The 14,662-nt window shown below is 47.3% G+C and overlaps 1 protein-coding gene across 7 annotated transcripts in view; it reads right to left on the reverse strand.

Annotated features, from left to right (window-relative positions):
• The window catches only part of LHPP (phospholysine phosphohistidine inorganic pyrophosphate phosphatase), a 155,747-nt gene that overhangs the window by 117,823 nt on the left and 23,262 nt on the right, over nt 1-14,662 (reverse strand). For all 7 annotated transcript variants that reach the window (XM_059899523.1, XM_059899528.1, XM_059899527.1 and 4 more), the window contains exons 4-5: nt 8,079-8,142; nt 7,014-7,106 (exon numbers count right to left, since the gene is read on the reverse strand). In XM_059899523.1, coding sequence (XP_059755506.1) covers nt 7,014-7,106; nt 8,079-8,142 — 157 coding nt within the window. The remainder of the gene's footprint in view (nt 1-7,013; nt 7,107-8,078; nt 8,143-14,662) is intronic.

The raw sequence follows: 14,662 nt of genomic DNA on the forward strand, positions 1-14,662 counted from the left end.
CCACCCACTGATTCAGAAGCCTTAAACCATGAGAATTAAGTATTTCTTGAAGTAGCCTTTAAGGTATGTTATTCTTTGCCTTATTACTGAATCCTAGAAAGGGTCTGGTTACCGCTAAGAGGTTTGAATTTCCAATCTATTAGAGTAATACCAGCAATCTGTTATTTCTAGCCTATTGAGGAAAGGTTAAAATGAAAATTGGATTTGGAGAGTTATATCCATTCTGAGCGCAGGTGGAAAACTCCTCGGCAGCAAGAAGCAAGTCTGGATCTGGGAAGAAGCAGTTATCAAGGGAAATGACTGGTGATAACTTTATTGATTAAAGCAGCTTGAAAATTTTAAGGTTTGCCACAGCCCGGCACTTCAGCAGCAAGACAGCCCCTCAAAGCCATTTTTCATTAAAAAGAGAGAAGCAGGAGCAGAGAATTATTACCTTGTGCATAAGACACAGTTCATTCAAAATGGCCGTATTTTGAAATACTGCTTTAAAATGTCTACACATCCTGAGGCTCAAGCAGTATTTCAAAATGTTCTAAATTAACATTTTAGAAAAACGGTGAGGTGGGGTGTTAAGAACATGCAACTGCCACTCAACTGTCTGTCAAGAGGGGAGACAGAGACAGGATGATAATGTGGTAGGTAAATAAGATTCAGCTCTGCCATGTGCGCTCAGAGCCGCCAGAGAAAACAATTCCTTAGCGACCCAGGGCCACAGATGCTCACGATGCCTGGACAGCACAGGGACCCCAGCCTCGGCAGACACGCCAGAAATCCAAGCTCCTAACCCGCCACCCCAGACTGCACGGCCCCGGCATCCGCCAAATGAGAAGCCCGATCGACCTGACCCGCAGAAGGGCCTCAGCTCCTCTTTGGGGTGTGGGGAGCGCAGTTTCTCATTCAGAATGTAAAAGATACTGGCCGAGGAAGTAACTGGAAAACACCAAACAAATAAACAAACAAACAAAAGGCGGGGGAGGGGATTAACCAAGGTCAACTCTGCAAAGACAACCAAAGATAACGTCTTAATATTCAGTTCCTCTGGTCTTAATTTCTAGGCAGTGACAGTTTTTTGTTTTGTTGATTGGGGAAGGCAGGGGATTGGGGGGTCGCGGGAGATGGTTGTGACCACAGTGCTTATGTAATTCTAAATACTGATTTTTAACTCAGATTACAACAGTAACGTTCTTCCCACTCTATAACAAATGATCTTAAGAATTTACTCTCTCAGGGACTTCGCTGGCGGTCCAGTGGCTAAGACTTCGCCTTCCAACGCAGGGAGTGCAGGTTCGATCCCTGGTCGGGGAGCTAAGATCCCACATGCCTCGCGGCCAAAAAACCAACATATAAAACAGAAGCAATATTGTAACGAGTTCAATAAAGACTTTAAAAATGGTCCACATCAAAAAAAAATCTTTTAAAACAAAAGAATTTACTCTCTCAAATTCACCCTGTAAGTAGGATACAAATGTATACATAGTTGGTCGTATTTAAAAAATGGAAAGATAAGCCATAATATTTATAAAAATGGCTATGATGAGAGATGGGTGGGAAGGCAATAGAAGGAAAAGGACAGGAGCCAGACTTCCTTGAATGTATCTTGTTCCGTGGATTTAATTTCGGAACCACATGATTTTTTACATAACTATGAAACAAATTTAAATGTTGAAAAACCAACTCCTTAAAAATTGGAAGTAAAGCGACTTCAAGGAGGGTCCTGTTGGTGACACACTTACCCAGCGGAATAATGGTAGCTTTAAAAAACAGTATTTTGGCTTCCCTGGTGGCGCAGCGGTTGAGAATCTGCCTGCTAATGCAGGGGACACGGGTTCGAGCCCTGGTCTGGGAAGATCCCACATGCCGCGGAGCAACTGGGCCCGTGAGCCACAACTACTGAGCCTGTGCGTCTGGAGCCTGTGCTCCGCAACAAGAGAGGCCGCGATAGTGAGAGGCCCGCGCACCGTGATGAAGAGTGGCCCCCGCTCACCGCAACTAGAGAAAGCCCTCGCACAGAAACGAAGACCCAACACAGCCAAAAATAAATAAATAAATAAATTAATTAAAAAAAAAAAAACAAAAAAACCCAGTATTTTGGCTGTAAATCTCTAGAGGGATATATTCTAAGCCAAAAAAGAACTGTGGAAAAAAGGAATCGTGAACAGCACCGGTACCAGCCTTATCGAATCCAGGGATCAGCGGTCACAGTGATGCTGTGTCTCACAGTCCAGCCCACGGCAGCCGCAGCCCTGACCCAGCCTTGGTGGCGCTGATGGAACTGGTGGTGGCACCCACGCTTTTGCGTCTGGCTTCTCTCACACAGCATCATGTTTTTGAGATTCAAGACCCTTGTGTGTATTATGGGCTAAAACAAATGATTATGTCGGTATTCTTGCGAGCCAGGATTTCTGACATGGAAAAAAGGAAATACAGACACAAGATGGGTGATCCAGTAAAAACCCACAGGCCTAAATCTGGATCAGAAGTTTCAGTGTGATCTCATTATGCAGTTCATCTTTAAAGATACATATTTTTTCAACCCTTGTGGACTAAGTCTTGGAAATGATGACCAACCCCATAGCAGTAAGAACAGTTACTATCCCGACTATGGTTTCTAAATACTATTTTCCACTAAAGGTAAGCATGGCTCCTTGGAAGGATGGCAGACTCTAGGCCTAGGGCAGGAAGTGTGCAAGGCAGGTGTTATCCTGTCATAACAGGGAGTAAAGCACCTCAGAGACCTCTGGGGTCAGGACAATAGGCCTCAGAGGGCAGCTGGAAGAGGCTCCCACTGGTCAAAGATGCAATACTTTGAACACGAATAACTGCAATGGATTGGAACACGTCCAATATGCTTTTGTCTATTTATAGTGATATATGTAGTTTTAAACCTCCAAGGTATTGGGATGGTGTTAGAGAATCAATCATTCTGAAAACTAATAAATAATAGGAAAGAAATAGGCATTTATCTGTAGTTTCCTATATGAATTGTACTTCAGGGGAACGCATAGTTGGTGAGGCGTTTTCCTATACAGAGGTAATCCAGAGAAGAAATGGAGAAGGAATGACAGAATTCAAATATCACCATTTTGCCCCCCTTAATGAATGAATGGGGTTACGCACCAATCACCAATGGCTGCTAACACCACAGAAGGAGACACCTGGACATTCTGAACCTCCTGAGGGAGGCCACAACACCACCCAGAAAGCAGTCATCAAAAAACTGAAACAGATTCTGCCTAAGCTTCTAGATCTAACTATCAACATTCAGGAAGCAGGGAGAACAGGAGAGCATGAGACAGACACCACTGAGGCGCAATCAACAAAATCCTGACTGTGGGAAACTCTACAGGACAAACAAGCCAGCTTCTTCTTCATAAAGCTGCAAGGAGTACAAAAGGGAGACGGGGGTGGGGTCGGCGTGGGTGGGTGGGAATGGATAGATTAGAAAACACTTAAGAATCACACCGGCCAATCACAATGCGAGGACCTCAGGTGGATCCTGATTCAAAGAAACTGCAAGCAATGTAAACACTTGTAAGACAATCAGGGAAATGTGAATAATGGCTGGATATTTGATGACATTAAGGAATTATTGTTAGTATTACTTAGATGTGATAATGGCATCATCCATGTTTTTAAAAAGAATTCCTATCTTTTAGAGACACTTAGAAATACCGATGAAATGATACGATTTCTGGGAGATGATTCAAAACAATCTAGGGGAGAGGAGCAGGTGGGAGTACAGATTAAACAAGGGGTTATTAATCTTCAAAGTGGTCCCAATGGCCAAATATGGGACAATGTGGGCAACAAAATAACAATAGGAATGGATTGTGACTCGTGGAATAAAACAAATATCCTTAAGTACATTTTGGAATAAATAAAAAAGTAAATGGGAGAAAAAGGAAAGCTCTCTCTTACAGTAAATGCTAATCAATAAATATAGAAGGAACAATGGAAGTAGAAAACCGCCGTTTGGCACCATGGTAACAACTGTTGCAGGTAAGAGGATGCTGAAATTAGGAGGGGAAAAGTATGTCAGGAGAGAGAATATTTACATAGTGTCAAAGTATTCCCCCCGTAAGATACCTATTACTCACAAAGGGACAACAGTTAACTCTGCAGTGCAGAAATAGGAACCTCCGACGGGCATCAAAGTGACCCCCACCTATAATGCGCAGAGCGCCCACACATGCCTCCTGATGGGACACACCAGAGGGCACAGCACTGTGTCTGTGAAATGTACAACCAGAATTAAATATGCCAGAAATGCATAACCTGAAATTAAATCATGAGGGAACATCAGGGACATTCTATGAAAGAACTGGCCAGTACTCTTGAAAACTGCCACAGTCCTGAAAGACAAAGACAGACTGAGGAACTGCTCAGAATAAAGGGTGCTGGGGGCATGACACCAAATATAACATGTCCAAAAACAGAGGGTCCCTGGGCTAGTCAACATCTGCATCAAGGCTAATTTCCTGATTTTATAATTGTCCTGTGATTGTTACATAAGATGTTAGCCTTTGGGGAAGCTGCAGGAAGGGCACAGGGGAATTCTCTGTACTATTTTTCAACCTCTTTGTACGTGGGAAATTGCTTCAGAATGAACAGTTAAAAACAAATTTTAAAAGTGCTTATTAGTTGATAATTACTGAAGCTCAGTGATGGGTACCTGGGGGTTTATGAGGTTACTCTCGCAATTTGCACAGATATTTGAAATGTTCCATAATAAAAAAGTTAAAAAGAGAGGTTTAAAACACAAAACAACCTTATTTGGATTTGATTTTTTTTTTAATCTACATAAAAGACATTTCTGAGACAGCCAGGAAAATTTAAATATGGCCTGGTATTAGATAATACTAAGGAATTACTATTGATTTTGTTAGGTAGAGTTCTTTTGGTTTGGTTTTTTTTTTTAGGTAGGGTTTTTTTTCAATGTGATAAAATTTACCAATGTAACCATTTTGAAGTGTACAGATCAGTGGCATTAAGTACATTCACAATGTTGTGCAACCATCACCACCAGCTAGTTCCAGACATTTTTTATCAACCCAAAAGGAGACCTCATACCCACTGGCAGTCACTCCCCATTCCCCCATACTCCCAGCCCCTGGCAACCACTAATCTATCTTATGTCTCTGTGGATTTGCCTATTCTGGACATTTCATATAAATGTTAAATATATAAAACGTGACCTTCTGTGACTGGCTTCTTGCACTTACCATAATGTTTTCAAGGTTCATACACATGGTAGGATTTATCAGTATTTCATTCTTTTTATAGCTGAAATATTCCATGGTGACAATAAACCACATTTTGTTCACCCATTCATTTGTTGATGAACATTTGCATTATTTCCACCTTTTGGCTATTGTGAATAGTGCTGCTATGAATATTCACGTGTAAGTTTTTGTTTGAACACCTGTTTTCAATTATTTTGGATATACACCTAGGAGTGGAATTGCTGGGTCATACGAAAATTCTACATTAAATTATTACGGAACTGTTTTCCATACTGGCTGTTTTTCATAGTGGGTGCTCCATTTTACATTCCTACCAGTATTCCTATATGAGGGTTCCAATTTCTCCACATCCCTGCCAATGCTTGTTATTTTCCTTTTTTCTTTTAAAATTATCATGGCCATCCAAGTGGGTATGAGGTGGGATCTCACTGTGGTTTTGATTTGCATTTCCTGAATGAGTGATGATGCTGAACATCTTTTTGTGTGTTTTTTTTTGCCATGGTTAGGTGTCTTAATGCATTGTCAAAAATGCATTAATGATGGTCAAAAACAACCATCCTTTTTTGAAAGGCACACTATAATTTGAAAGGATAGGATAACATTAAGAATGGGATTTGCTTTAAAATACAACAGGAAAAAAAAAACTAAATTTTTAAAAAGAAAGAAATGGGATAGAAGAAGGGAATGTGACAAAATCTTTAAATTGTTGAATCTGGGTGATGGATATATGAGGAGAATCACTGTTTTGTTTTCTCTGCTTTTGTGTATATTTGAAATTTGTCACAATAAAACAAATTTTAAAAATTGTCACTATGAAATGAAGTCGTGAAAACCAAGCTGTTTATTCCTGTAGTCTTCACTCATTTAAAACACAAGCCTCTCCTCTCTACCAGCCTCACAGGGCATTTTCCAGGTGTTTCCTGGGGACCCCCGAGAACTGTATTTTCTGGCATCTGTGAATCTCAGGGGAGGTTTGGGCGCAGAGGTTCCAGACTTCCATGGCTGTGTGCTGTCTTTCTCTAAGCATCGTGAGAGACCAGCGCTCTAGACTGGAACACACATGGGAAATTCGGGTCCATGAATAAGGGAGCAGCACGGTGATCCTGGGGGCACCAGCCTCACCACAGGATGCTGACACTGTCCCCTGGTGCCGTGTCCAAAGGAGACAGCAGGACAGCCCTGACCGCCAGCAGACACGTGCCCACTGTTTCTTCAACAATGCTATCAGGAACCCACCGGCCGGGGGGGACCAACTCACTCTACCTGGGAAGGGGAGGTGGGAGGGTGGGCACTGGGGACACTAAAACCATAACTGCCTTTCTTTCTTTTAAGATGTATGTTTGGAAGGCAACCTGTCTCAAAAACAGTTATAATGTAAAGGTGGCCAGATGCATGATTTTACTCCTACATGTTCTTTTCATCTTGCTGTGCACTGTCTTTCCATGAAATATTTTTAACATATTGATAGGACTTGTCAATCCTTATCCTCCCAGAGAAGAAACAAAAGTCGCTTGAAAAGAGCCACAGGCATTTCTTTCTCTCACTCTTATACTGATACTAATTAACCAGGTGGAAAACATTCAGTGGGCCTCCTTTGCTGTCTTTTTCCCTCTTTCCAGTCAGGTCAGCTCTCACGGGGGGCGAGAGGGAACCTTCGCAGGCTGCCTGAGCCCTCAAACCCATCTCCGGCGCCGAGGCCGCCCCGGGGAGCGCTCTGGGCCTCCCTCAATAGCTGCCTCCACGCACGTGCTTCAGGACCAGCTGGCCTACCTGGTGGGCTTCCAACCCCATCTCTCGCAGAGCAGACTTGAAAAACTCAGGGGAAGGTTTCCCCACCACCTCGGCTTCGATACCACAGGCATACTGCGGAAAGACAGAAGGACATGGCATGGGTTTGGGAGCAAGTACAGGTGAACACCCGTTCTGCAGTGAAATCCTCCCTCCGGGGAATCAAGGAAAGATGCCCCAAATGTGCACCTGCAGGCCAGGGGCCTCCAGGCGGCAAGACACGTGGGCCGAGAGGCACACCTCGTAGGCAAGTGTCACAATGCCACATCGGGCTGCCCGGGAGGCCGGGGGCACCCACCACCAGGCGCCCTGCCACCTGCCCCAGCGCCGGACCTCAGCAGGAGGCGGTCCGCAGCAGGCCACCCCGACAGTGCTCTCATCTGCATTCTTGCTTCCCCTCCCTTCCCTTCTCCCCCGACCACCCCCAGCTCTGTCATAGGCCCTCCAGGGGAAAAGGTCCAGGGCCCCATCCGCCAGCCTGTCCGTCCCTCCCACCCGAGTGCAAGTAGGTAGGGACCAATGTAGCAGTGAGTACGGGATGTGACATGGGCTGACCTGGGCCAGGAGCCCGGGCTGGGGCAGCTGGCTAGGCGTGGGTCAGAGTGGGAGCCCCATCTGAGCCCAGACTTGGAAACTGGAGGAGGGAACTGGGATGGAGTCTAATCAGGACACATCAAGCTCAGAGTGGTGCAGGTAAGGGTCAGGAATGAGGCAGGTTCACACACATCCAGAAGCCAAGAATCCTAGAGGAGAGCTACAGAGCATGCTGGGAGGGCCAGCGGGCTCAGCGGCAGGTGGTACAAGCTGTAGGGAAGAGAGGGAGCGACGGGGGAGCAGAGTGATGACCAGGGCAGCCGAGAGGCCAAGCTCCAGAGGAGGGGGAGAGCCGGGCTTGGAGCCTCAAATGGGGGGTGGGGGGGGGGCGCTGAGTTGGAAAACACAGAAGGCACTCAGAACACTGAGCACACCCTCTTCTCCAGAAAGGCCAGAAACATCCCAGAGGGCCCTGAGACGTGAAGAGGGCTTGGGCAGACCCAGGGCAGGTACCTCAAGTGCCTTCATGTAGGCACCAACGTCCAGCATCAGGCCAGAGGTCTCCTTGTAGTAGCGTCTAGAAAAGAACAGAAGGGGACGAGGGGAGCTGAGCCCAAGGGCCTGGGAAGTGCCAAGAGAAACTGCCCTGTCCCGGTTCTGCCAGCTCAAGAGAGCTGAGTCACCGGCCAGGGTCAGTCCAGACGCCACGCTGAGAATGACCGATGGAGGTCAGCACGACAGAGCCCAGCGGTGGCCACCATGCCTGGCGAGAGGGGGAGAGACGGTGAGTCAGCAACTCTCAGTCAGAATGGCCCCCTGCTGCCAGCCTCGTGGGGACCCCGCCACAGTGATTAACGGGGGACCCCAGGGGCAGTTGGATCCAGTTGCTAATACAGAGAAACACAAGTGACCTGTGTTCTCGAAAGGACAGCTGGTCCACAGAGCATGTGGTGAACCCCTAATTGCTAATAATTAACCCCTAATTGCTGCCTGGAGAAGAAAACTCCATTAGTTCCACAGCACCCTGCCGCATCTCCTAGTAGCTGGAGGTCAGGAGAGGTGCCAGGTCTCACAGGCGCCAGATGCTTTTAGGAGAAGACAACTATTTGTTCCCCATCTCACTGGGGCCAAGACGGCTTGGCTCACAGCAGGGCCTCCCAAGACGGTTTCACATCTTCCCTCCTGTGAGCGCTGTGCTGAGGCCCAGCTGCTACTGCCTGGCCACCCAAGGCCACACGCAGACCCCTTGAGACACACGGTGACCAAGCCCAGTTCTCTCTGAGCAAAGCCATTCGATTATAAAGTGAGAAGGTAGTTGACTCTGTGCTGCTCTGAAGACAGGGTTAACGGAAACCCAGGACTGTCACCATGTTTTCAGACCCATCACATCAGTTACCCTTCTCCCTCCCCTCAACCTTCAAATTTGGGAGATGTTAAATAACATGTATGTGACCTAAATGTCCACAGACATGAATGGATAAAAAAGATGTGATATATATATATACACACACATATATATGTGTACACACACAAACACAAAATGGAGTACTACTCAGCCATAAAAAAAAGAATGAAACAATGCCATTTGCAGCAACATGAATGGACCTAGAGATTACCATACCAAGTGAAGGAAGTCAGACAGAGAAAGACAAATATCATATGATACCACTTATATGTGGAATCTAAAAAAATGATACAAATAAACAACATGTATGTGGAAAAGCAAAGAGAAGGCTAGGGAAGCACGCTGACCTCAGGGTTTCAAATCCTCTTTCCACTTCTTTTTAACTGTGGGACTTTGGGTTGCTTAAGCCCTCTGGGCCTCAGTTTCCTAATCTGTAAAATGGGTAAAAAGAAACTCCAGTACCTACCCTCATGGGTTGCTGTGAGGCTTGAGCAAAATAATGCACGCCAAGTTCCTAACATGATGCCTGGCACGCAGAAACTGCTCCAAAAATGTTAGAGAATATTGTTATAAATAACTGCTCACCCAGACTGAGATGGGTAATAAGATGTGAGCTGGGGGGACTTCCCTGGTGACACAGTGGTTAAGAATCCGCCTGCCAATGCAGGGGACACGGGTTCCATACCTGGTCCAGGAAGATCCCACATGCCACGGAGCAACTAAGCCCACGTGCCGCAACTACTGAAGCCCACACACCTAGAACCCATGCTCCACAACGAGAGAAGCCACCGCAATGAGAAGCTCGCGCACCGCAACGAAGAGTAGCCCCTGCTTGCCGCAACTACAGAAAGCTGGGACGCAGCAACGAAGACCAATGCAGCCAAAAATAATAAATAAATGAATAATAAATAAATTATTTTTTTTAAAAAAAGATATGAGCTGGGGAAGAAAGGATGAACACAGGTCTTTCCGGTTTGTGGGGGCTGAAGCCTGCTGTGTGCCTACTGGAAATGGTAGCACAGCCCAGGAGCTGCCCCAGGGCTCTGCCTCTCCTCCAGCTCTGCGACTCCCAGGGACTCTGCCTGGCCCTCTCTGCCCCACCTGAGGCCTCCAAGGCTGCAGGAGGCTTGCTGCCCGCAGCGTTCACCCGGTGCTCAGGTGGGACTAGTGCTCTCCCACTCTGCATCCTCCACTGCCCACCTTGGAAGCTTCCGCCTGGACGCAGGCTGGGCTGCAGGGCTGTAGCCAAACCCTTGACCTTGGAAAGGGCTGGTCCCCTGCTACTCACTCCTGTCGGGTGGATTAGAGCCTGGAGCCCGATTGTTGACGCCATGGGGGCATCTCCCATCACGACAGGACTCGGTCTCCAAGTGAGCCTGGGCCTCTCAGCCGGGGTCCGAGGCTCTGTGCTCTAGGGGCCATGCCACGAGGATCCCACACACACGCAGGAAGGTACCTGGTAGCCAAGAGAGAACCACCACTGCTTACCGAGCTAGGACCTGCCAATGCTCCCGTTTTTTAAGGGTGACCCTAAGTCACAGGCTTAGAGGTTCCCAATCTCATTTATCTTAAATCTGGAATCTAGACATCTATTTTGCATTTATACAGCCTCAAAATAGTGCTTCCTTTTCTTTTTCCACAATCAACGACTTTGGTATGGCGCTCTCCTCAGCTAGGTCCAGGGTTTGGAGGAATGGCCGAGTGAAGCAAAATTTGCCCAGGAGGCAGAGGGAGACGCCGGGTGCTGGGGCCTGGGCTTGCCGGGGGGCAGTGGCATCCGCCAACTCAGTCCCCCAAAACATTTAGGACGCAGCTGCCCCACACCCTTTGCAGGGGACGCTCTCAGACCCAGGCTGCTCCCCAGGGACTCCCGGTCTCGGGGGGAAGCAGACAAGTCCACAGACAAATATAAAAGGGCAGGACATGGGTGACAACAGGTGGAACCCCATGCTCTGTGCGCTCTGCTTGAGGAGGGCTGGACAGGCTGGGGACAGGGAGGCGGGGAGGCGGCCCAGAGGAGGACACATCAAAGCTGAGACCTGAAGGTCAAGGGGGAGGAATGGAAGAGCCCACGCCCCGAGCCTCCCGGACTCGGCACCCTGCTGAGGGCCCCAAGGGCCGGACATCGCTCTAGGCGCACGGGGGTTTGTCAGGCTCTCAGGGAGCCACCGCCTCGTCCCCTCGCCCCCTCGCCCCCCATGAGATGCCTGCTGCGGGGGGGGGCTGGACTGGGAGGGAGGGGGCTGGGGAGGGCCTCCCCGAGGACGGGCATGTTGAAGTGAGCCAGGCACGGAGGACGGAGCTGAGGAAAGAATGCGGCCAGCATAGGAGAGGCTTAGCCAGGCGCCATGGAAACAATTATAAAACAAGGCCACTCTGTCGCGACAGACACAGCTCTGTTTGGAGCTGAGGGCTCCAGGGGCCTCTGGCCCAGCGCAGCCTCAGCTCCGAGCGGCGTGGAGGCGGCAGGAGCTGGGGGCCCCTCCCCTCGGTAAGACCTCCCGAGGACACCCACGCGGCACCCCTTCTGCCCGCCTCAGCCTCCCCCAAAATCTTTTTTCCAGAGTGACAGATACCTGTGCTTTCTTAAATTTAAATTTAGTCCTGGTGGGAAGAACAAACTGAACATGCAGCAGAAAATACCCAATCATAACCCTGTCTTTGCTACACTGACTTCTAGAACCTAAAGAAAAAACTGACTTCCATAAATCAAAATTAGAGAACTTAATATTTCTTTTTTAACTAAATCTGGCCTTGTTTTGTGTTTTTGTTTTATTTCTGTTTTTGGCTGTGTTGGGTCTTCGTTGCTGTGCGCGGGCTTTCTCTAGTTGCAGTGAGCGGGGGCTACTCTTCGTTGCGGAGCACAGGCTCTAGGCACACGGGCTTCAGTAGTTGTGGGGCACGGGTTCAGTAGTTGTGGCTCGTGGGCTCTAGAGCTCGGGCTCAGTAGTTGTGGCTCACGGGCTTAGTTGCTCCGCAGCATGTGGGATCTTCCCGGACCAGGGCTCGAACCCGTGTCTCTGGCACTGGCAGGCGGATTCTTAACCACTGCGCCAGCAGGGAAGCCCTGGCCTTGTTTTTATAGTGCCCAGAATTTGTCTTTATTTCTTCTTCATCCAGGAAAACAAAAAAGCACCTTGAAGGCCATCTGTTAGCTGAAAACATTTTTAGAGATACAGGAAATACTAGCACCTAAGTTAACTTTTTTTTTTTTTATTATAAAGGCCCAGGTTATTCCCGAAACACAAGAGATGTGATATATTTATCTTTTGTTACTGGCATAATAAAAGCAACAGCAGGTCTGGTAAGAACCTGAGTGTTCCGGCCACAAAGAAGAAACTGTGGATTCTGGAAAGACAGGAAAAAGCCGGAGAGAAGCAGTCAGATTTTATGCTTTATTTCTTCTGCCCTTCCGATTATTCAGCACAAACTCCCTTCAAAATGACCACTTGACCTTTCCCACAAGAGCCATTAACCTTCCATAGTCTGTCGCGTAAACAGCTTAATTTTCTGACGGCAGCATGACAGAAGAAATTACAAAGGCAATTCCCACTCTCGGTCCAAACAGATGCCAAATGTAAATCACACCATTTCTAGGAGGAGGACACTCTGCCCCAGTGCCCCCGCCACCCTGCCTCCTTGGGGACGCCGCACAGCCCCCTTGGGGACGCCGCACAGCCCCACTCCAGTGGAGGACAGCCCCTCACCATCAATGACCCCCACGTGGATGTGACAGCAGCTCTTCATGGGTCCTTGGGCTGTCCCAGGAAGCTATGACCTAGGCCCAGAAGCTGCTGGTCCCTTTCTCTGATTTTTGAGTACCCGACCCATAGCCTAAGCCAGAATCCTCAGCAGCTAGAGACCCCACTAATTGCTTATTTGGAAAACAAACACTTGCCTCCTATTGAATTTGTTACAGAATTACAAAGCCAGAAGAAACTGATCTCATTTTTTTTTTCATTTTCAACAACATACCTATTTTGACTACTACCCCTAATCTGGAATAGTAACTTTTAATAGAGACAATTTTCAAGAAAAAAATTTTAACGTAAATGAGTTATAACAGAGTTTCTTTTTTTTTTGGCCCCACTGTGGGGCATGCAGGATCTTAGTTCCCTGACCAGAGACCAAACCTGTGCCCGCTGTGTTGGGAGCATGGAGTCTTAACCACTGGACCACCAGGGAAGTCCCTAAAACAGAGCTTCTTAATTGTGTTGTTCTCTAGTGAGGGGTTGGTAACTTTAGGGGTGCCTACAGGACCGGGCCAGGAGTGTAAAAGAATTAAGCAGGCCAGGTTCTGTGGTTTGCAATGACCTAAACTGAAGAAGGTAAGGTTTGGAAGGCACTGTGACAGTTAATTTTGTATCAACTTGGCTGGGCCAAGCTTCCCAGATATTTGGTCTAACAGTATTCTGGATGCTTCTGTGAAGATGTCTCTTGGATGAGATTAACATTTAAATCAGTGGAACTGAGTAAAGCAGATTGCCCTCCATAATGTGGTGGGCCTCGTTCAGTCAGTTGAAGGCACAATCAGAACAAAGTCTGACCTCTCTGAGCAAGAAGGAACCTGCCAGCAGACAGCCTTGGCATTCAGACTGCAACTCTTCCCTGAATCTCCAGCCTGCCGGCCTATGCTGCAGATTTTGGACATATCTAGACTCCACAATCAACTTCTCTTTATATACACATCTTCCTCAACTTACAATGGGGTTACGTCCTGATAAACCCATCATAAGTTGAAAATATCGTAAGTCAAAAATGCATTTAGGGCTTCCCTGGTGGCGCAGTGGTTGAGAATCTGCCTGCCAATGCAGGGGACACGGGTTCGTGCCCTGGTCTGGGAAGATCCCACGTGCCGCAGAGCAACTAGGCCCGTGAGCCACCATTACTGAGCCTGCGCGTCTGGAGCCTGTGCTCCGCAACAAGAGAGGCCGCGATAGTGAGAGACCCGCGCACCGCGATGAAGAGTGGCCCCCGCTTGCCGCAACTAGAGAAAGCCCTCGCACAGAAACGAAGACCCAACACAGCCATAAATAAATAAATAAATAAATTAATTAATTAATTAAAAATGCATTTAATAAGCCCAACCTACCAAATATCATAGCTTAGCCCAGCCTACCTTAAATGTGCTCAGAACACTATATTAGCCTACAGCTGGGCAGAATCATCTAACGCAAAGTCTATTTTATAATAAAGCACTGAATATCTCATGTATTTTATTGAATACTGTACCGAAAGAGAAAAACAGGATGGCGATCTGGGTACAGAATAGTCGTAAAGTGGATCAGTTGTTTACCCTCGTGGTCGAGTGGTTGCCTGGGAGCTGCCGCTTGCTGCTACTGCCCAGCATCATAAGAGAGTGTCATATTGCACACGGGAAAAGATCAAAATGCGAAGTCTGATTTTTACTGAATGTGCATAGCTTTCACACCATCACAAAGTGGAAAAATCATAATCCGAACCATCGCTAAGTCAGGGACTGTCTGTATATACATCTCCACATCCTGTTGGTTTTGTTTCTCTGGAGAACACTGACTAATACAGGACACATTTCATTTTCATCATAAACACACCAGAATATTTGTAGTTCCGAAAAGAAATATATCCTCTCTTCTCTTTCTTTAAATCTTTCATTTGCCTATTTTGAAACAGACATAGCCATGAAAAGACATTTCTCTACTATGAGGAAAAC

Source organism: Balaenoptera ricei, chromosome 16, assembly GCF_028023285.1.
Source record: "Balaenoptera ricei isolate mBalRic1 chromosome 16, mBalRic1.hap2, whole genome shotgun sequence".
NCBI lineage: Eukaryota > Metazoa > Chordata > Mammalia > Artiodactyla > Balaenopteridae > Balaenoptera > Balaenoptera ricei.